Below are 20,071 nucleotides of genomic sequence, written 5' to 3' on the forward strand. Positions count from 1 at the left end.
TTATTATTTTAGCAATAAAAAAAATATACAAATAATTAAATTATCAAATGATAAAATTTGATTGAACAAGTACAATACTTTAGCACCCACCAAAAAACTATCATATTGGTAACACATTTTACACAATATAAACAAGATTTAAAGAAAGAAAGATAGAAAAAGTTAACACAATATATTCAAGAGAACAAAACAAAAACAACAAGCATTCTTATGATTCAACCTTATTCACACCATCATCAATTCCACTGCAGGTGAGAAGGTGCATAAAGAGGATTATGCAGAGTAGTGGAAGTTCTCTTTTTCCTTGAAAACAAGTCCCCTACAAGAGGAACAATTGGCTTCTTTTTCATCACTAACTTCCTCTCCTTTTTCCTCCCCACAAACAAACCTTCCTTCTCATCTCCAATACTCAAGATTTGTGCCAAGCTTTGTGAAGCACCACTCTCCATTTTCAAATATGCATCCCTTTTCTTCTCTTCCTCTCTTATAATCATCGCTCCATCGGCCCCGTCTCCGCCTCGGCTTGCCGCCCTAGCCGCCACTGCCGCCTCGGCCAACGCTAGTTTCGACATGTTCTTGTGGAGCTCAGCATTCAATGAGGCCAATGCCACCTCCGTCTCTGATTCTCTCTCCTTGAGCAGCTTAAGCTCGGCCTTAGTGTTCTCCAGCTCAGCCTCGAGCTTCCTCACTGTGTCTGAGAGCGTCGTGGCGTTACTACAGCTCGAACCCCTCGGACTAGGGGACGAGTGGCTCCAATGCTGTGGTTCTGGTTCCACTACAGGACTCGGTGCAAAGAACGGAGTCTCTTTCCTAGGAAAACTAAAGGGCTTAGGGGTGTAAATCTCTCCCGCCAAGAAACGCTCGCCAAATATGGCGACGGCCTCCTTGACGGAGCGAAAAGGCCTAGAAGTGTCGACGTTGGAACGGTAGTCGACACGGGCGGGGGGCGGGGTTTGGTCATGATCAACATTGGGATCAAGAACTTGGGGTAGTTCTAGTTCCATATGGTGTAGTACTCTCTAACACAAAGACAAAGGTGAGAAATGGGGTGGTTAAATTTCAATATTGCAAGAGATGGGACAAAGTATATAGGATGAGACATTTGAGTTTTCTTTGCTTATAAGCCAAAATATGAGGGGAAGGAATTAGATGTTGGTATAGTAGTATAGTGTGTGTGTGTGTGTGAGGAATGAGATACTGTGATTTGAAGGTTAAGCCAACATGGGATTTTGCAGGGGTGGTAGGAGGTAGACAACTCAACTAACTTTCAATGGATGTGGTATTATTGCATACACATACATTAAACATAGGAAAGATCAAGTTAAACAACATTAAATATTAGTGAAGTGTGTGTGTGTGTGTGTGTTCTAAAAGTTGTGTTTAGGTTTTGGGCTCTATGGATTGGGATATTCCAACAACCTATGCTTGTACATACCCTTAATTATCAAATGATTGGGTTCAGCAGACAAAGATTATGTGAGTGGTGCTGCTTGACTTTGTTATGGTGAAAACAAGAGTTAAAGAAAGAGATTGTAAAGATACTAATGATGAATAGTATTCTTGTAGTATAAGAATATCCAAATGGATATGGCCATGTGACGGGTCGGGTCAGGCGAGTCGGGTCGAACAAAGAAAGTTGCCCTCATCGTACCATACTAAAGTAATACTTACGCATAATATATAAAAAGATTTTATTCTACTTTACATATGAAGTTTTTGGTTTAGCATTATATTTTATTGAATCTTGATATCAAAATTATAATTTGAATAAAAAATTGAAAAAAAAAACTATTGTTTTTATATATTATGATAGTTTATTAGCAATGACAAATCACAAACAAAAAACTAATTTGAAAAACAAAAATATGTCTAAAGTGTCAAAAAATCGATCTAATGTATTATAATTGTACTTCTTGAAAAAGCGATTAAACATATTTGAACAATCTACAAGTTGCAAGGATTGTTTTTTAATTTTTCAAAAATTACAATTTTGGTCCCAAATGATAGAGTGTTGTATTTTTGTCCCATGCTTAATACGTTTAGTCGCATAAAATAAAAAATTATAACATTTCTGATCCCATAGAATAAAACTGTAGCACATCTAGTATCATAGGAAAAAAAATATAACATTTTTTATCTCAAGTGCTATCTATCGAACCAAATATAGTAAGCCAATAAACTATGAAACTAAAAGTACAAGTTCTTCTTTCGTAGCGGACCACAAATACAATTTTCCCTCCAACTTTTCTCCGTCTTCCCCCTCCAAAGTTGCTGTGGGGGTATTTTGGGTTCTAATTCTTAGTAAAATTCTATTCAAAAAAGAAATATATTTTTTACTTATAAACGATGATTTAGCATATTATTATATTAAATTTTTTATTATGTTAATAATACTCTTAATATTATTGTATCGGTTATATATAGTTTATTTTTATTATTAATTATATTTTAAAATATAAAAAATGATTTAGACGAAACGCGTGTTGGCATTCTATTGACCCTTGGAGGACGCATGAGAGTCACGGGGCTCCATTAAGTGAACAGTATTGGCGTTGGGTTGTGAAGAAGAGCCGAAAGCCCCACGATCACAAACACACAGCTCAACTCCACTGACTGAAAACAAAGTTTCGTTGGCACACTACCATGGCTGCTATCAACAATCACTCCTCTGTTCATCAATCCAGCCTCCGCCAAACCTTCGACCCCTCTTGTTCGCCTTCCTCTTCCTCCGCCGCCGCTCTATTCCGCCGGCCTCCCCCTCCCAAGGTCTCTTTCTTCTTCTTTTTCTACCATATATATCGCCGTCAAGGAAGTTATCGGATTTATGTTTCTTTCTGTTTAAATGTTCTTAGGTTTGTAGATTTTTGGGCAATCGGATTTCGGTTTCCCGGAGGGTCAATCTGGTGCGGGAGGCCTCGTCGTATCATTTTGGAATTGGTTGGCCTAGTGGTTCGCGGCGGCAGGGTGAGCTTTCCGGTCCACTGTCCTTGATTTGTATGAGTCTATTGTTTGTTTGGAATTCATAAATTGGTGTTGTTGATTCAGGTGAATTAGAGGATTGGTCAACTGTGTATAATCAAATTGTTCGAGTTCTTCTGCTACTTTTATGCTTGATTGTGGATTGGAAAATAATTGATATACGCTTGGAACAAACGAAGACAGTGTAGTTTTATTTTAGCTTTTCCTGTAGGCATCCGTCTCCAATCATGTTGATCACTTCCGTAGTCTTGCGTTAGAAAATTCAACTCTTTTGCATAATTCCAGATTGAGAACTTTTCGATGGGGGAAGGATATGAGAAATTAATTTATTGTTGTTTCTTACGTACATAAAAGTTGAACATTCCCTTTTGTGTCTACGCAGTAATTGTGTGATTTGAATCAACTATTATGTTTTCATTCTATTTTTGCCAAGATAATTTTGTATCCAAGTGGTAAGCCTTTCAGCTGTGCAGTGTGCAAATTGGGCATGAGTATAGATATTCGCTTAGAGTTACAAAGTTTTGTAAATTCTGAGTAGTCCGGATAATGTATGATACATTCAAACTCAAGTAAATAAAAGTATACTGTCAAGTTTTTAGAAACTGTATGGATTGTGCAGGTATAAAGGCAGTTGCCACTCCTGATTCGGCTTTGGAATTGCCACTCACAGCAGAAAATGTTGAGAGTGTGTTGGATGAAGTCCGCCCATATCTCATAGCTGATGGGGGAAATGTTGCATTACATGAGATCGACGGAAACATTGTAAAGTTGAAATTAAAAGGGGCATGTGGCTCCTGTCCTAGTTCTGAAATGACCATGAAAATGGGCATCGAGCGCCGTCTAATGGAAAAATTCCCCCAAGTTGTTGCTGTTGAGGCAGTTCCAGATGAAGAAACTGGCCTTGAGCTGAGTGAAGAAAATATAGAAAAGGTAGACATTCCTCCCACCTTTGCATGCTTCTCTTTCTTCGTAATGGTCTCAAGTTAATTGTGATATGTTGCTGTAGATTATGAAATTATCACCCACATTTTTGTTCCAGAGTCTTTGTAACTTTTTTCCTCCCCTCCACCATGTCTATATGCATGTTTCACCTTGGGCATATAGACCACAAGAACTAACAAAGTCCCGGATAATCGTAATGCTACTTTTTCTCCTTAAAAAGTATTCAACCAGTTTCCAAGACAACCCTCAATTTCTAATTGAGAAGTTTATAAATTTTTGCTTTTTGTTTGAGTTTGACGTGTAGATGCCCTCCTACATTTGGCCTTGGATATGGGGTGAGGAATGCTGTTTGTATGTTATATAGGGGTAGAGTGAATGGATATGGGGCGAGGGACACTGTTTGTATGTGATGTAGGAGTAGAGTGAAGCCCTTGCTCCTGGTCTATGTAATTGCCGTATGAGTACTACGCGTCCCTTTTTCTCCTTCCTAACTTCAACACCTACCCAAACTTCCTCTGTGCCCCACCCCCCAACCATTATCTCACACCACCTAGAATTAGCACTAACAAATTCCTAACGGAGCACCAGCCACTGCATAGCATTCTAAGTATTACAATCAAGTTGCTAAACATGCATCTCTTTATCTTTAGTGCCATCTTGTTCATTAAAGGCCTAGGTTCAGTTTAACCTGACGACTTGAACTTTATCAGGTACTCGAAGAAATAAGGCCTTACCTTGTTGGAGCAGCTGGTGGAGATCTAGAGCTAGTAGCAATTGAGGAGCCGATAGTTAAAGTACGAATAACTGGTCCTGCAGCTGGTGTGATGACTGTTCGAGTGGCTGTTACTCAGAAACTTCGAGAAAAAATTCCAGCCATTGCAGCTGTGCAGCTATTGTCGTAATGTATAATTTACAGATATCTCCATGCCAATTATATAGCACAAGCTCCTAAAATTGGAAGTCGGAATGAAGACTGGATGGAGGATTGGTGCAGTAAGTGAGATTTGAACCTTTACTACAAGTATTGGGCAGGTGTACACTTTAGCAGTAGCATGTATCCGTTTCAATGTCCTGCTGCTGTGTACATATAAACCGTGCCATTATTTATTATAGGATTTGCAGCTATTTACACAAAATATTTCTGCCTTCAACCTCAGGTTCTTTAACTTGGCAGCAGGCTGTAGCAGATAACATGTTATGTGCAACACGGTATAGTACATCATTTAAATCTCCAAAAACTTTCGGATTAGCCATTGTCGACATCTTGCACGAGAACACGTAGTGCCTACTAATTATGTCACCGCATCAGCTAAAACCACATTTTCTGTGCAAATCTCGATGTGAATTACTGTACATCTCCTGAAAATTGTTACTCTGTTTTGCAAGATCACCTCTGTTGTCTTGCCACAAATGCAATGAAGAAAACACCCTCAACCCTCAATCATAGTCCAAATGGACAGTGATCCATCACCAGGAAGCAAGAAAAAGAGGTAGAGAGAGAGAGAGAGAGAGATCACAAATGCAGGCTAAAAGTGAAATCATCTGAGAGTACTCCTGGCTTCAGCCTACCTAGTGAGGAACCAAAACGTTGGCAGCAGTTCATTGCGAATTGATGAATAGTCAGTTAAAATTTAGATCACTATGAAATATTAGAACGGCACCAATTCATCATAAATTCAGCCAACATTTGTTATTATTATACTGTTCAACGACAGTTCCAACTCAACCAACAATTTACCATCCTTCTACAAACAAAAAACAATGTAATGCAACTGAATACCAGGCATGATTCGTAATGTGATTTGATTTGGTTCTTCCAACATTAACAGGAAAAGAACATAGGTAAATTTTTACGACTGCGCTTCAATGTCTAAAGAGTGCCAAGGGTGCAAAATTTTAGCTTAAAGATCAGTCCCACTACAGAATGGCCTAATTCAAAAACCTTTGAACAGTGGAATGAACACTTATTGTTATCTTATTTTGTTGCTTAGGTTCTAGATTGGCTGGGGGGGGGGGGGGGGATGCCAGTCTCTTCCTTAATCTAATGCGGCCTCGGGTGGACATTGCCCAGTCCATCCAAGATTTCATCTCTAAGTATTTATATTCTTAGACTTGCAATACATGCCCTACCAAAACTGTCTTCCAATGAGTCAGTTGCAGAATACAGCTGGTCACATTCAGATTGTTTCAGCAAACTGATTTACGTGAACAAGCCAAACACCTTCTCACTTCAAATCCACACCAAAAGGCAATGAAAATCATAGTCAACACCAATAAATGATTGAAAAGGAAAATGCAAAGGGTTCATGGTAAACATTTTGTAAAGATCACATATCTTTAAGGAATGCCTGCTAAATTACAAAGTTTGCACATGTTCGGGGAGAGGGTTATTCCAGCTAGTTAATTAACAATGTAGAACAGGGATAACTCCACTGAAAAGCACATCAGATGTTATACAACTGGAACAACGTGTATAATAAAAACCGAAAATGGCATGAGACTTCAAAATAATGTAGCTCGATAAAAACAAAATTTTGGCTACTTTATCCTACAACCAGATAACTGATAATTCTTTGTGATGCAAATCTGTACGAAGGGAAGATGGAAGAAACCCGGATTGCCCACCCACCTCCCGACAGAAATTGACTAATCTTCAAGGCCTTCTATAAAGCTGACAGTGTAGGAATGCCCTTCAAGTATGAAGAACTTAATGACAATAGAGCTTGATCAAAGAATCAGCACCTGCAGTAAACAACCAAGGTTGCCTTGGATGGAACTTACAGTCCAAAACTCCTGCAAAAATCACCACCAGGAATATTACAGTAATAGAACTCCTGTACATGCCCATTAATAGTTATGAAACTGTCCCATGTCATAGTACACTTCTATCAGAATATATGAACACATAATCAGGCGTGAATAAAACAACCGCCGCCTCTTGCACATCTAATTACCAGAGGCAGGAGGTCAGGATTCGTAGACTCAAGACAGAATCACCCACAATAAAAACAGACCGAAAATTACACACAAAACTAGCACCCAAAATCGTAAATATTTATGTTATCTGGCCATCTTCAAAGAAAACTTTCTGCATGTAAAAGCCACAAACTGTACCTTCACTAAATACGTAATCAATAGGAATGAAGACCATAGAAATCATGATTGAAAATGAAGGCACAGATTAAGAAAAAATTACCTCTTCCATCAGCACTGGAATGCCCTCGAAGAATCTCCAAAGGAACAATCAACGGATTCTGATTCATATCCGAATAAACCATGCCATGAAAAACATAAGCCGTGCAATCATCAGAGCAAGAGGCAAATAAAGGGTAGGAGCGATGGTAGGCTACGCCAGTAATGTCCTTCGGATGACACCTGCATATTTGAATCAGAACCATAAGTTAGAGAAAACATTAACTATGAGTAACCACAAACGTGAATAGTTTAAATTCTCTTTCTTGTTTGTTATGCTAACATCTGCTATTAATCAGCATACGTTGAACATGGTCACGATAACGAATTGCCATTTTTTGATAATTGACCGAAATGCAGCAAAAGCACCAGTATTGTAAGATTCCTGATAATAAGCAGCATACCATTAAAATCATGAACATGGTTTTCTTGTTCATATAAATTTCTAATCACCGAAATGATGTCAATAAGTTAGTTCTGAAAAGCTTCAAGATGTAGATTATATGACTTCAGCCATATACAACAACTTCAAACTATCACGGCACTCAATCAGCAATTTCATAACAAGAATCAATTGTTATGACATACCTGAGGACTCTGTAAGGTCGAGATGAAAGGTCCATGTCAAACCAACACAATTTTCCATCTTTGCTTCCAACAATGGCATTATCACCTGCATTGACATGGGGCTCAGATATGTGTAATTTTGCATCATTCACCCATAACAGCATGCATGTGTCTGTTCACCGCATGCATGACGTGTTCGTGTGTATATGAGAGTGAGAAAGACATACCACCAGGGTGGATAGCTACGGAAGAGATTTCACGGACTCCAGCTTCAAGCTTTTTGATAAGCTTCTGCTTTAACAAATCATAGACACGAACATCTTTCTTTGTTGCAGTGAAGAATATGGAACGAGTGGGATGGAAAGCAGTAGAAACAGGAATTCCTTTTGTCTTGAATGGAATTCGCTGAGTAAGTCCTTTGGAGAGTTGGTGAATCAATACTGATCGCGATTCACGTACAACTAGGTCAAGAAATAACAAGGTCCGAATTGAAACATACTTCCTATTATAACATCACCTCATCCCCCCATAAAAGAATAAGCTATTTCTTCCTAAATGTACCACACATACTAAATATTGACAGCAACTTTAGTTTCATGCACCATGCAGTGCCAATAACTACTTCACAGAGCATAAATTCTTGCACTACACACCACACTTCCACCAGTACATTGATGACAGGTATTTCAGGAACGAAGTTGATATATAAATAGGGCAACATAATGAACCAACTAATGTATTCACAGCTGGGAAAAGGATATCAGATGGCATAAGTGTTGAGAGATAGTCTCCTTTCCGATGCCATTCCACTTTAGTTACAGTCTGCAATTCAATATTATCAACACTTAAATTCAATGATTAAATCCTGAATATACAGCATCTTCAGATCCATAAGACAACTTAAATTGAACTGTGGAACACAATTAAGACATAAAATTACCTTAAAATGCTTCAATCTGATTCCACCATGCCTATCATCTCGAACCCAGTTGACAATAGACGCACTTATATCTGAAGTAGCAGTTGTAGGTGAGTTGCAAAAGTTGAGAGTTAGATAAAGAGCACATAACTTTTTACTCATACTCACCGGAATCATCTGTTGCCTTTTGGGGTTCAACATGGAGTAGCTCTTCAATCTTTTTCTGTTGTTCATGACTTCCACATCCAGTGTCCAAGATAAACACATCTTGGCCCCTGCAAAGATCAGTTTTTACATACACTGACATCCAAATTTAATAAAAAAAAAATTAAGACCATGCATTTATTCTTACGCTGCGACAGCTAAGATAGGAAACTCCGTCAGAGGATTCCATGCAACTTCCTCGATGGTTTCACCTATATCCCAGACCTGGAGACATCTTCCAGTTTCGACTTCCCAAATGCGAACAGTTCCATCTTTAGAACCTTCATAAATTACAGAATCGGATTAAACCCACTTCTAACTTCCACATTTCATTGAACTCTAAATACAAATGAAATCAAACCAGAAGCAATCCATTGCCCTGTCGATTCTGTACAGATGGTAGTGACGGGACCCTTATGGCCTTTGTACTCGAGATAACAAGTGGTTGGATATGGTTTAAGATCTTTACGGCTAGGCAGCTTGGGTTTCAAGGACTCAGGATCAATATTAATCTGAAACAATTGAACAGGTTGTAATTCACCATGAATTATAGATTTTTAGCTTCAAAAATAGTTTCATGGACCAAATGAAAAGTCAATCTCAAGCATCTAGATAAGACATTATTCGTTATACATACACGCTTTTTCCGAACTCTTGGGCATAGATAGAGGTCCAAACACCGATCAAAAGTTTCTCGAACAGCTTTCTCATATGCAGGAACACTTCTCAAGGACGTGTGCCTAAAATTTCACAAAGAGGTTAATTTTTTCATCTCCCACTACAAAGTGGCAGACGTAAAAGATCATCAAAAACTGAAGAAACAAAAGCCGGAAGGCAGTTACTGTTTTGGAATGAATTTAGGTCGGTCTTCCTCAAACATGAGCTGGTAAGAATTTATTTCTTCTTGCGTTGGGATGTATTCTGGAGAAGGATTGTAAGACTCCTCATGACCTGAAACCATACTTTAGGTTAGAAGAAATAATAATCCTCGATCATTGTGAAAATTATATTCGTTATACATAGTCAAGCATACTGGTGCCATTAACAATACCCTGTTATTTCAGGTAGAGTGTGTATTGCAAGCACACCTGGCAATTTAGGTTTTGGTGCAGGAATATATGCCAACCCCTGTCTTTCTGCGGGGGTGGAATCATCCCACAGCGCATAAAATCGAGGCTCTTCCTTGGGTTTATCATCAAATTTAATCAGCCCCTTCCTGATGGCCCGGACATATCGAAGAACCTGTAGTTCAAAGAAGAATATAACGAATTAGCAACTTATGATAAGTAAAGTTCATAAAAATCTTTTACAAATTAACTACATCTGTTTTATCTGAATCCACGATACGCCAGCTCACTGATCATTTAGAATTTTAAACTGTGGCAGGGGAAGACAAGATAAAAAGGTCATTTGAGTACAGAGAAACAGGAAAAAGATGGAAAATGCTAGTACTAACAAGTCCTCACTCCATGAAAATTTATTCATCTAATTTCTGTTTGCGGAGAATGGGCAAAGAATACATTCATAAATGATACAAAAGTATTGAAACAACTACTTCATATTCTCACACCATGAGGTTAATCTCGTCAAAACTAAAAACATATTAACCAAGACAAACACTGGCCAATTACTCGGGATATAAGTATATCTGCAAAACCCCTTCATTTATGATGCTAATTAAGATTTGATAGAAACCTACTCCTTAATCCTTAGATAGAAATGAAAAGGAAAAACTTAAAAGTTTCAGCGAAAGAAAATGATTTCATATTAGGCATGAGTAACAAGTTTGAAAGCTATCTACCATTTTACTCTCCCACTTTGAAGGAATGAAGCGTCTCTTTGGTTCTGGTGCATTAGAGAGGGGATGCTTAGCACCATCCCAAGCAAACCAATCAACATAAGGCTGCACGGAAGACCAAGATCATAAAGAGTTGTTTGAAGGAAGAGGATACATAATCTGCACAATCGATATTTGGGGGTAAAAAGAATAATAGACAGCAAAAAATGAGGAAAATGAGGACACTACGCACAGCATATGGATCGAAATCAGCATGGGGTGCCTTTCCTTTCAGTAGTCTGCGAATAAGTTTGGTCTCTTCTTTCGTCAATTCCACTTCCTCATCATTATACTCATCATATATCTTACGCCTAAACACAACAGAGCAAAATATGAATTAATCATCATCTAGCATTTGTTAGGGATGTGGCATATCCTAAGCGTACGTGGTTTTGCCCCGCAATAACATAGGAACTTCAATTCAAACAGATACTACTGAAGTTACATACTCACCAATTCTTTGAGTCATCAACACTTGCAAGAAAAGAATCCAGCTTACTCTGTCTTTCCTTTTTCTTGATCTTCTTTCCAGATAAATCATATCCAATATGTTCCTCATCCTTGTACCATTCCAAAGGAACATTTCCAATGGTGTTACGAGGTGCAACCTGATTTTGCCCCCAAAAAGCATAGAAAATTAACCGCAGGCCAGCAAGTAAGAACTAATAAATAGGACAGCTCTTAGCAAACAATATGAGTGGCTGACTCTATTCCTCAATAATGAAGTTTAAATTGCAAAAGGTGAAGTATAAATAGCTGCAAGTTAGACTAGTTTTCTCAGACCGTTTTTCTTCTTTTTTACTGTGGTTCTTAATTTTCCAATCTATTCTCTTTCAACCTTCAGTCACTCAAGAGATGGAACTGATATTCCTAGTAACTTGAAACAGGTAAGTCAAACAGACCTCATCTTCAGATGAATCACTCTCCTCAACTACTTCACGGGAGTCATCACTTCCACCATGGCTGTCTTCACCATGATAATCATCATTATCATCACCTTCTCCAAGACTGTCTCCACTCGAATGGTCAGTATCATCATCACTAGCACCAGTAGGATTACCACCATCACCTGCTCGCACAACATCCTGCCACAATATGAAATCATATTATCTAAGAAATAAACTAATATTGAAGCAGGAATTCATCGATAGTTGGACTTTAACATAAAGTATATACAACAATACATCTGTCTGCTGATGCAACAAAAAGGGTCATTGAGTTCCCCCATAAACATGTAAAATACAATTAGAAAAAAAAAAACTACTGAAACAAATAGAAATCCCATCACACAAACACAAGTCCATACCAATCAGTATAACAAATAGCCACAGAATCAACAGTTAAACTTATGTCTATTCAATTTATAGTATCAGTCCTTCAGGTTACAACCATGTAGAGTAACAAGTTTAGAAATTTAAGTTCAAGATACATCAGCAAAGAGAAGAGGAATTATGACATAATAATATGAAGTCCAAGTGTCCAACCTGGCGACCACCTTGAGCATACTGAAATTTGCGTTGATTACAAGAATGACAAATCCAAATTGAGAATTACCATGTACCTCATCCTCCGAGAGTTTACTTTGCTCGGATCCAGATTCGCTTATTGAGCCATTGTCCTCAGATAGACTCTACATAAAGTACAAAAAGAAAAATAAAATCATTTAGTTTGATTCTTGTTTATAAACATTTTTTTTCTTCATTTCGTATCTCAGCACTTCAGATGTAACAAAATAAATGGTCATACTCAGCAGCTCAGTCACCCAAAGATCATTTGGTTTGCAAATTCTAGACTACATTACATGGCCTCTTCCATAAACTGCACTTTACAAGTAATATTAGGAGTAGATATTTAACAAAGTTTTGTCCTTACATAAACAAAATGAAGGCTACATCAAAAGTTGAACCTAACATTCTAACACTAAAATCTCAAGCATAATCGCTCCTGCAAGCAAAATATCTTAACAAACTTTTCCTTTCACTCAATTTTTTTTTTTAAAAAAAATCCATAGTCACACCCAAGATGAACAGTCGCTTCCTACAATTACGAGCATGTGCAGCTAAAACTCTCAATCAAACAATTCAAACTATCGGCAGAAAGGGAATCCAATACTTCACCAAAACAAGTCATGGCAACTGAAAAACCACTTAAATCTTAGGCAATACCTCGTCATCATCCTCTCCAGAGTCCGAAAGGAACGGGGAATCTTCGGAACTTTCAGCTGCTGCCTCTGCTTCTTCAATTCTTTTCAGATTTTCTTCCACGTTTTTCTCTTTCAGTTTCTGCACCTTTTTCTCGGCCTTTTCATTCTTGGGCTTGCCGGAGCCGTTCTCCTTCCGCGGCCTCGGTCCCATTCTGCGTGTATTGAGTGCGTGTTGTGTGGGTTAAGGAAAGAAGGAAGCAGAGTGCAGAGGGAAGGGGGCAATTGGGGATTCCAATCTAGGGTTTTATTGGGGTTTAGCCGTTTAGGTGAGCTTTCAGCGACTTTTTGTTCTACAATGCGCTTTTCATATTCGGATAATGAAGTCACCTTCACTATGGTCTTCTTAAGGCGATTTTAGTTTTATTTGGGTTTCGGCCCAAACTTGATGAATGAATGGGCCACAACTCTCGTAAGCAATCTTGATGTTGCTGATAAATTTCAGTGAAATGCTGATATTCTCATGCATAAATCAATACATATATATGTTATTGTCGCGTTTCACAGCCGAAACGGACTATTGAAGAGGACCGCACGATTGGGAAGGCTCATCTGAGCCATTGAATAGGGCGCGATAAATTTTGGGGGCTGATTGAAACATCGAAGCAAAAGCGGCGTCGTTGTGGAGAAATTAGGCACGAACAGATTAAGGAAGGAATTGGGGAAATTAAGCTCTGATACCCATTTCTCATTTGGGCAGACAACAAACCACGTGGATGGCGGGGATTTGTGCGGTAGCTAGGGGAATTTGGAGTTGCCTTTTTTAACTTTTTTGCAGAACAAAAGAACCAACCAATTGCAAGCTGAAGACGAAGGAGGAGCCAGATCGTTTTCTGAATTTATTGTCATTTTCAGCGTTTGTCTTTTGTTAATTTTTGTTGCAATTCCATGTAAAAGGAGCCAAGGGCATATTTGGGTTCATTGTCAAGAAATTTAAAGTTTGTTTCCTTTCCTCTCATCTGTGTCTCTCTTTCTTCTCCCATCCCTGGTTCTTGTTTTGGTTATCTTCTAAATTTCTCCCAAGTTCATTACAGATATAATTATTGTTTACAAGTTACACATTGAAAAATGAGATAGTTTTGTTTAGACTCCCTTAAGATTATGGCAACCTGGAATAAGCAGAAAACGTATATCCGTGAATATAAATAGATGTTCTCAACAGGAGTTTTTAGTTTAATCCGTTCCCTCTCATACAAATTAAAAGAGAAGATCCGCGATCATTCGCCTGAAACTTAACAACAGTATGTGGCCATAGCTATCATCTTATTTTAGATGCAACAAGAGATGATAAGCCTGTCCTACCAATCTAAAACAAATATTGGCATCTCCACTGAAAAAGTGTATATATAAGTATCTTTAATTTCTCAGAGCTGCAGCTCATGACTTCTCCCGAGGTCGTATGTATGGTATATGATTAAAGTCCCAAGTTTGAAAGAAGCTGGCGCCATCTTGGAGTTTCCTCATCGAAGATGTAGGTCAGAGGAGAAACCAGAACCCCGCTACCTCCAATCTGTGTGAGCGAGAGAGATTTTGAGTGTGCTAAAGGCAAAGAGGAAAATGAGCGAAACCAACAGAATGAGAACGCCTGTGATGAGGCTCAGAAAGCACACATCACACAAACACAGACCAAATTAAAAAAAGCAGAGAGAGAGAGAGGGAGGGGGGGAATAACAATAACTAATAGATTTAAAACAAAATATTTCTCAAACAATGAATTTTAAGATCCTGAAGTCAACCCATGATATATTATCAACTGTTGAAAGGATGTAGTTCAATCCCCTCCACCACTTTAGACTTTAAAGAGTCTGTAAATGTCCTAATCAAGATCACCATAGCAAATACATTATTCTTGTATCGGCATATACAAACAGATGCAGAATCTAAATAAGATTTCTTACCACCCTGAGCTGCTGAACAGACTTGTAAAGTGCTTTTTTTGGTACACAAATAACTATGGCATAATAGTCTGCTACCACTCGTCCATCACGTTTACAAAATACTGGGCTAACAGTCGGTCCCTGCATCCAAAGGCATGAATGTGAATTGTTTGCAATAGATAAAGGATGAAATTAATAGACGGTGCCTGTTAGAAGGTATTATTATGCAGAGGAGAAGTTGAACCAATAACCTGTAACCCAGATAAAGATGGTTGGCCTAGAACTCGCTCAGCCACTTCATCCGCGCTGCTTCCTCTCATGTTTGCAGTTACCTGTCATGAGAACTATAAATAATAGATATAACATGGAGCGGCAAAATAATGGAGGAAACAAATTATTCGCACCGTGAACTGACCAACAGCCATTAAACGTGCCTCTAATCTCTCAAGCATTTCATGAGTGATATCAAGCACACCTTTTCGCTGGACCAATGACCTTCTACTAGCAACAAGAACAGCCTGAGATGATAAACTGAGATCAGAAAATATTCTGGAAACAATTAGTCTATACCAATGGCCATAAACATTCCTCAGATGAGATCTCATCATAAGGTATGAGATTTGACCAGCAAACATTGAGCAAATTACCTGACTTTCCAAGATAACTCCACCTTTAATTTCTTTCAAATTATTTTCTCTCAGTGTTGTTCCACTACTTACAAGATCCACAATAGCATCAGCTATCCCCATCTAAACGAGAGAGAGAGTTGGGGGGGGGGGGGGGGGGAGAAAGAAAGAAGTAGTCAGCATTTCTCAGGTCATAACACATAAAAATGACATCCGTAGGTTGCATCATTCACACAATGAGAAACAAGTATCCACAAAATTATTGTAGCAATGCGATTTTTCATCAAAGCATCATATTAGAAATCCACATACATTCAAATAGCACATTTCAATGGAATTTCAAGATAACTTATCAGAACGGAGCCACTAGCAATAATGTACAAATCAAAAGAACCTGGGAGAGTTAAATTGAACAGCACCTAACAAATGTATCTTGTTGGCATGTGATTCAAGGAAATTAACCACTCTTTGTTGCTTGAGGACAGGTAAAATGTAATATAAGGGTAAGCTCCAGTATCTTCTCCCTCAGACACTCAATGTAATTTATCAACTGAAATTTCCATATTTTTACCTAAATAACTTTTTTGCAGTTCAAATTGCACAATTTCTGTTGCAAAGGGCTTGAAGTGGCTTCAAATATCCCACCAATGGATTGAACAACAATAAACCAATACTGGACATAATTAACGGTTCGCAGTGCAGGCATTCTCTGCAACACATATTATGCTAACAGAGTGACTGTTACAGCCTTTATTCACTGTTCTTCCCCCTGGGTTCATGATGCATGCATCCCAGGCTCCATGAAACAAAGTGATTTTAAATCAAGAATTTACAAGCCAAAGTAATTCATGATGCATGTTGTAGCAGAATCACGAGTTTCAACATCAAAGTATGTCAAGATAAATGTATTGGATTGGATATCTGAAAAGAGTCAACATTATTTATGCAGTGCACTTCTAGCACAAAGGACAAATGTTTATTTACAAATTTTCTCATAATTCCCCTCCAAATAGTAAATCCACCTTGCTCACTGAGGAAGTAAGAAATAAAACATAAAAGACCTCTACTTTTTAGAAAAGAAAAAGAGGGACAGAAGGTGAGCAAAAACTTAACGGGGTACCCAGGGAGGAGAAAATGCGAATATATATAAATTCCGCAATCATATTCCAGGAAGATATACATATTGATATTAAAAATTCAATGCTTACAGCAGGAGCTGCTTCCAAAGCACCATCAGCAGTAGAAAAGGTGACATATCTCATTCCATTTTCCTTCATAAACTTGGGACCCAACTGCAAACAAAAATGTGAGCTAAATAGAATCTTTTCAATATAAAGCAAATATAACATAAGGAAAAGAAAATGAGGGAAAAAAAAAATTAGATCATACATATGTAAATCCAGTAGCGACTCTTAGAGGTCTCTCGGTCGTCCATTGTGGCATCTGTGCTAGCTCTTTCAAAGAATTTACATTCTCAAATATGCCATAATTTGGAATCTAACAAAAGAATACAATTATATGGCCGCAAGCATATTCAAGTTAAAAGAACAGTCTAAGAAGAACAAAAATGTTTGCAATCTATTGCAGTTCTAAAAATTATTTACCGCCAGAGATAAACGGCAATCTCCATACTCAAGAGCATCATGGACAAGAATGAGATCTTCATTTCCCTACAATTATAATCTAAATGAGGAGAATTTAATTAATGAAGTTCGTCAAAGTTAATAACTCTTATATAGAAGTTATTAATAATCTTATACCAAAACCATCCAACATAATACATAAAAATATCATTTTGGAAAGACTAGAGTTGTTCTTTTATGCAGTGAGAACAAACCAAAGCAAAATACTTGCACCAATCCTCATTCTAGAAATATTGCTCCAATAGTAAGGAATGCTTCAAATTTTGACCTTGGAAGTTGGATGTAGATAGCCCTGTGGTTTGAGGGGGGAAATTCTAACACCTAACATCAGGAACTTGAAAAGATGTCCCATGAGGACCAAAGGAAAGAAGCCTAGGAGAGATAAATGTTCCCTGAAGAACACTGTAGGGCAGGAAAATTCACCAGTCACGGAGTCGGGAGCATGATATATGAAAAGAAAACTCTGGTTTGGTTGATTAAGCAAGTGAGAAACTATGAAAGAGAAAATTGAACATAAGAATTCTCCCTAGACTATTAACTAGCACTGGTCTCATACTAAATACATCATATATTGATAAAATAAACCCTGCCGGATCCACCTGCCCATATTCGTTTATTGTGTCCAAACCAACAATTCCAAGGTCTAAATCTCCGGATACCAATTTCCTCACAATGTCCTTCGGCCGCTGAAACCAAACTTCTAAATTTGAAAGCTGCATACCAGAAAAAAAGGCTATATGTTAACAACATAGAGATATATAAACCAGGTATATACTCATGTAGATGAGAACATGAGGAAAAACTAAACTCTCAGCTCAAACATATTCGCTATAGAGAGAGAGAGAATACATCACGAGGCATTGCAGAAATTAAATCCAGAGTTCAGCATGTATTGGAAAGGCTATTAGGAGAAGTATGTGAGAGTTTCGAGTATATGTTTCCAACATTAAGAACATAAACCCAATAGAGCTTCATCTTATACTTATTGGTATATGCTACATGGAATCTAGTTTTCGCACTTAACTCAGTCAGATGTCATATTTAATAAAGCAGAATGACTGAAATCCTTCTTAAAGTAGTCTGGCAAGTCCTAGAGCTTGTTTTCATCGATATAAATCAGGCCTCAATAACCAGAACCTGAATTTGCCTCTATGAGGTTCTTTCCTACGGTAGAAAACAAATAAAAACTTAACAGTTTCACTTAAAATTTAAAATCAACGATTATCTCAGAGTGATCCGCTGTTGTCGTCTGTGGAGAAAAGAAGACCAACACAATTAACTATTCTTAAATCAACAACCAAAATGAATTGATAACTTTTACTCAGCTGAAATACAATAAAGTACTAAGTAGTAACAGAAAAATGAATCAGGCAACAGTTAAATACACAATTCAACTTGCTTGCATACGTAAACGAAAGGCACACCTGAGGAATTTCCGCCACATACTGCCGTGGATTCACCTGTCTCACTGACAATTGACAATCCTGCACATAAAATAAAACGAGTTAACCTAGTAAAAAGTATGCCGAACACCACAAAAACATAATCACAAAATCAGATACCTTGAGAAGATCAAGAGTGTCTGTAGCCATTCGTCCTTTACTCGGCAATCCAAGCCGAACTTCATTCCTCTCCAAAGGCTTCTTATCCACATTCCCATTCACCAAAGTAACTGGCGACGCCGCCGAGCAACACGAAACAGAGAATTTCACGGAGACGCAGTTACCCGCAGAAGACGACGGCGTTGAGAACGGCGAAATCGAAGCCGGCAAAGTTTGCAGGAAAACCGTCCGCAACACAGACATTTCTTCCCGACGTGCAGTCCGTGTTGTACGTGAGAGAGAGAAAGGGAGGGGAGCGGAGGGGGAGACTCGTCTAGGAAGAGGGTGGCGTTAGCACTTAGCAGAATACTACTTGCACTTGGTGGTGGTGGTGATGCCGAATGACACGTGGCATTCTCGTGGGACTACGGCTGAGATTCCTTTGTGATTTTATTTTAGTACTCAAATTGGATTCTCTAAGCAAATTGAATTTTTATTAGCATCAGTGAATTAATTAAATTTTGATTAATAAAAAATTTATTTATTAAATAAAAACAACGAATCATATAAAAATTATATATAATTATACTAAATCATGCCACTTTCTTTTTTTTTTTTTTCCAATTGAGATCGTATTTATTTCTATGAACGAAGTTATTAATTATTATATTTGATTGAATAAATTATATCATACGAAAAGAACCCAATTTGGCCCCGACACTATTATCTGTATACAAATTATGTGGAGAAATTATAGTTTATGCTTGTGCCATGACATTGGATTTGATTCAACTAAATTAATTAATAATCTATTATAAAATTTATCTTAGTCAAGTGGGGCACAATTATTTTTATTAAATGGATTGCTAGATTGAGTTTGGTACATTATCCTGTCCAATTAAACGAAAAATGAAATATTTTAATAATTAATCATGTTATTATTAATAGTCAAAGTCTAACCACGTAAAAATCAGCCAACATATTTAAACATACGTTTAACCTCATTGGATGACTTTGTAATGATTCGGCTCGTATCATAAATGTGCGACGTTTAACCTCAAACGCTAAATTACAATGATTTATGATAATATATATGTATCACTCCCTACGGTACTAAATCTAATTTTCACTAATTAGTATACTATTTTCTTAATTACAATCCCTTTCTATAAGAAATTTCTATTTAACCCGTAAAATAAATTTTATTTTATCCATTTAATATATATATAAATATCGTTAGAGATAATAGTAATCGACAAAAATTTATAATTACTTTCCCATAAATGTACACAACTTAAAAAGGATATAGCAAACGTCCAACTGGACAAAAATCTAAAAGTGAACCCAACAACAACTAGGATGTATACAACCATATAACAATTCATTCAACATCCATGTAACACTAACAATTTTAAACATTTACTAGCAGTTTCATAGATATAAAGGTAATTATTACGACAGTCAGTATCCACAATCAAGTTACAAAACAATCCATATATTATAACCATATTAATATATATATACATATATAAACCAATTATACT

The 20,071-nt window shown here is 37.5% G+C and overlaps 4 protein-coding genes across 5 annotated transcripts; 1 reads left to right on the forward strand and 3 right to left on the reverse strand.

Moving 5' to 3' along the window:
* Window positions 1-35: 35 nt before the first annotated feature.
* Window positions 36-1,160, reverse strand: LOC105169101 (WEB family protein). Its single transcript, XM_011089392.3, has one exon. The coding sequence runs from the start codon at window positions 1,002-1,004 to the stop codon at window positions 237-239; it is 768 nt and encodes a 255-aa protein (XP_011087694.2). The 5' UTR covers window positions 1,005-1,160; the 3' UTR covers window positions 36-236.
* A 1,360-nt stretch (window positions 1,161-2,520) lies between these two features.
* LOC105169102 (nifU-like protein 2, chloroplastic) lies at window positions 2,521-5,087 on the forward strand. The gene is made up of 4 exons (XM_011089393.3): window positions 2,521-2,766; window positions 2,853-2,964; window positions 3,599-3,909; window positions 4,632-5,087. Exons 1-4 carry the CDS (start codon window positions 2,644-2,646, stop codon window positions 4,821-4,823), a joined length of 738 nt encoding a protein of 245 aa, XP_011087695.1. The 5' UTR covers window positions 2,521-2,643; the 3' UTR covers window positions 4,824-5,087.
* Window positions 5,088-6,224: 1,137 nt separating this feature from the next.
* On the reverse strand, window positions 6,225-13,135 carry LOC105169103 (Transducin/WD40 repeat-like superfamily protein). Of its 2 annotated transcripts, none has more exons than XM_011089394.3 (18): window positions 12,806-13,135; window positions 12,202-12,270; window positions 11,543-11,725; window positions 11,094-11,248; window positions 10,834-10,951; window positions 10,605-10,706; window positions 9,892-10,045; window positions 9,646-9,754; window positions 9,441-9,543; window positions 9,165-9,315; window positions 8,952-9,084; window positions 8,768-8,874; window positions 8,621-8,691; window positions 8,442-8,502; window positions 7,908-8,135; window positions 7,702-7,786; window positions 7,118-7,296; window positions 6,225-6,714 (listed from the first exon to the last, which is right to left on the reverse strand). In XM_011089394.3, the coding sequence occupies exons 1-18, from the start codon at window positions 12,992-12,994 to the stop codon at window positions 6,629-6,631; spliced, it is 2,283 nt and encodes a 760-aa protein (XP_011087696.2). In that variant the 5' UTR covers window positions 12,995-13,135; the 3' UTR covers window positions 6,225-6,628. The 2 variants fall into 2 exon arrangements, with proteins under 2 accessions (XP_011087696.2, XP_011087697.2); XM_011089395.3 differs by having other exon boundaries at window positions 12,195-12,270; window positions 12,806-12,857.
* Window positions 13,136-13,955: 820 nt separating this feature from the next.
* On the reverse strand, window positions 13,956-18,949 carry LOC105169104 (ATP phosphoribosyltransferase 2, chloroplastic). Its single transcript, XM_088883779.1, has 11 exons — window positions 18,549-18,949; window positions 18,411-18,470; window positions 17,586-17,699; window positions 16,948-17,013; window positions 16,733-16,840; window positions 16,552-16,635; window positions 15,365-15,466; window positions 15,122-15,235; window positions 14,969-15,049; window positions 14,739-14,858; window positions 13,956-14,350 (listed from the first exon to the last, which is right to left on the reverse strand). Exons 1-11 carry the CDS (start codon window positions 18,789-18,791, stop codon window positions 14,255-14,257), a joined length of 1,188 nt encoding a protein of 395 aa, XP_088739905.1. The 5' UTR covers window positions 18,792-18,949; the 3' UTR covers window positions 13,956-14,254.
* Window positions 18,950-20,071: the final 1,122 nt, after the last annotated feature.

The sequence above is a fragment of the Sesamum indicum genome, linkage group LG8, assembly GCF_026168435.1.
Source record: "Sesamum indicum cultivar Baizhima isolate 11 linkage group LG8, ASM2616843v1, whole genome shotgun sequence".
NCBI classification, from domain to species: domain Eukaryota; kingdom Viridiplantae; phylum Streptophyta; class Magnoliopsida; order Lamiales; family Pedaliaceae; genus Sesamum; species Sesamum indicum.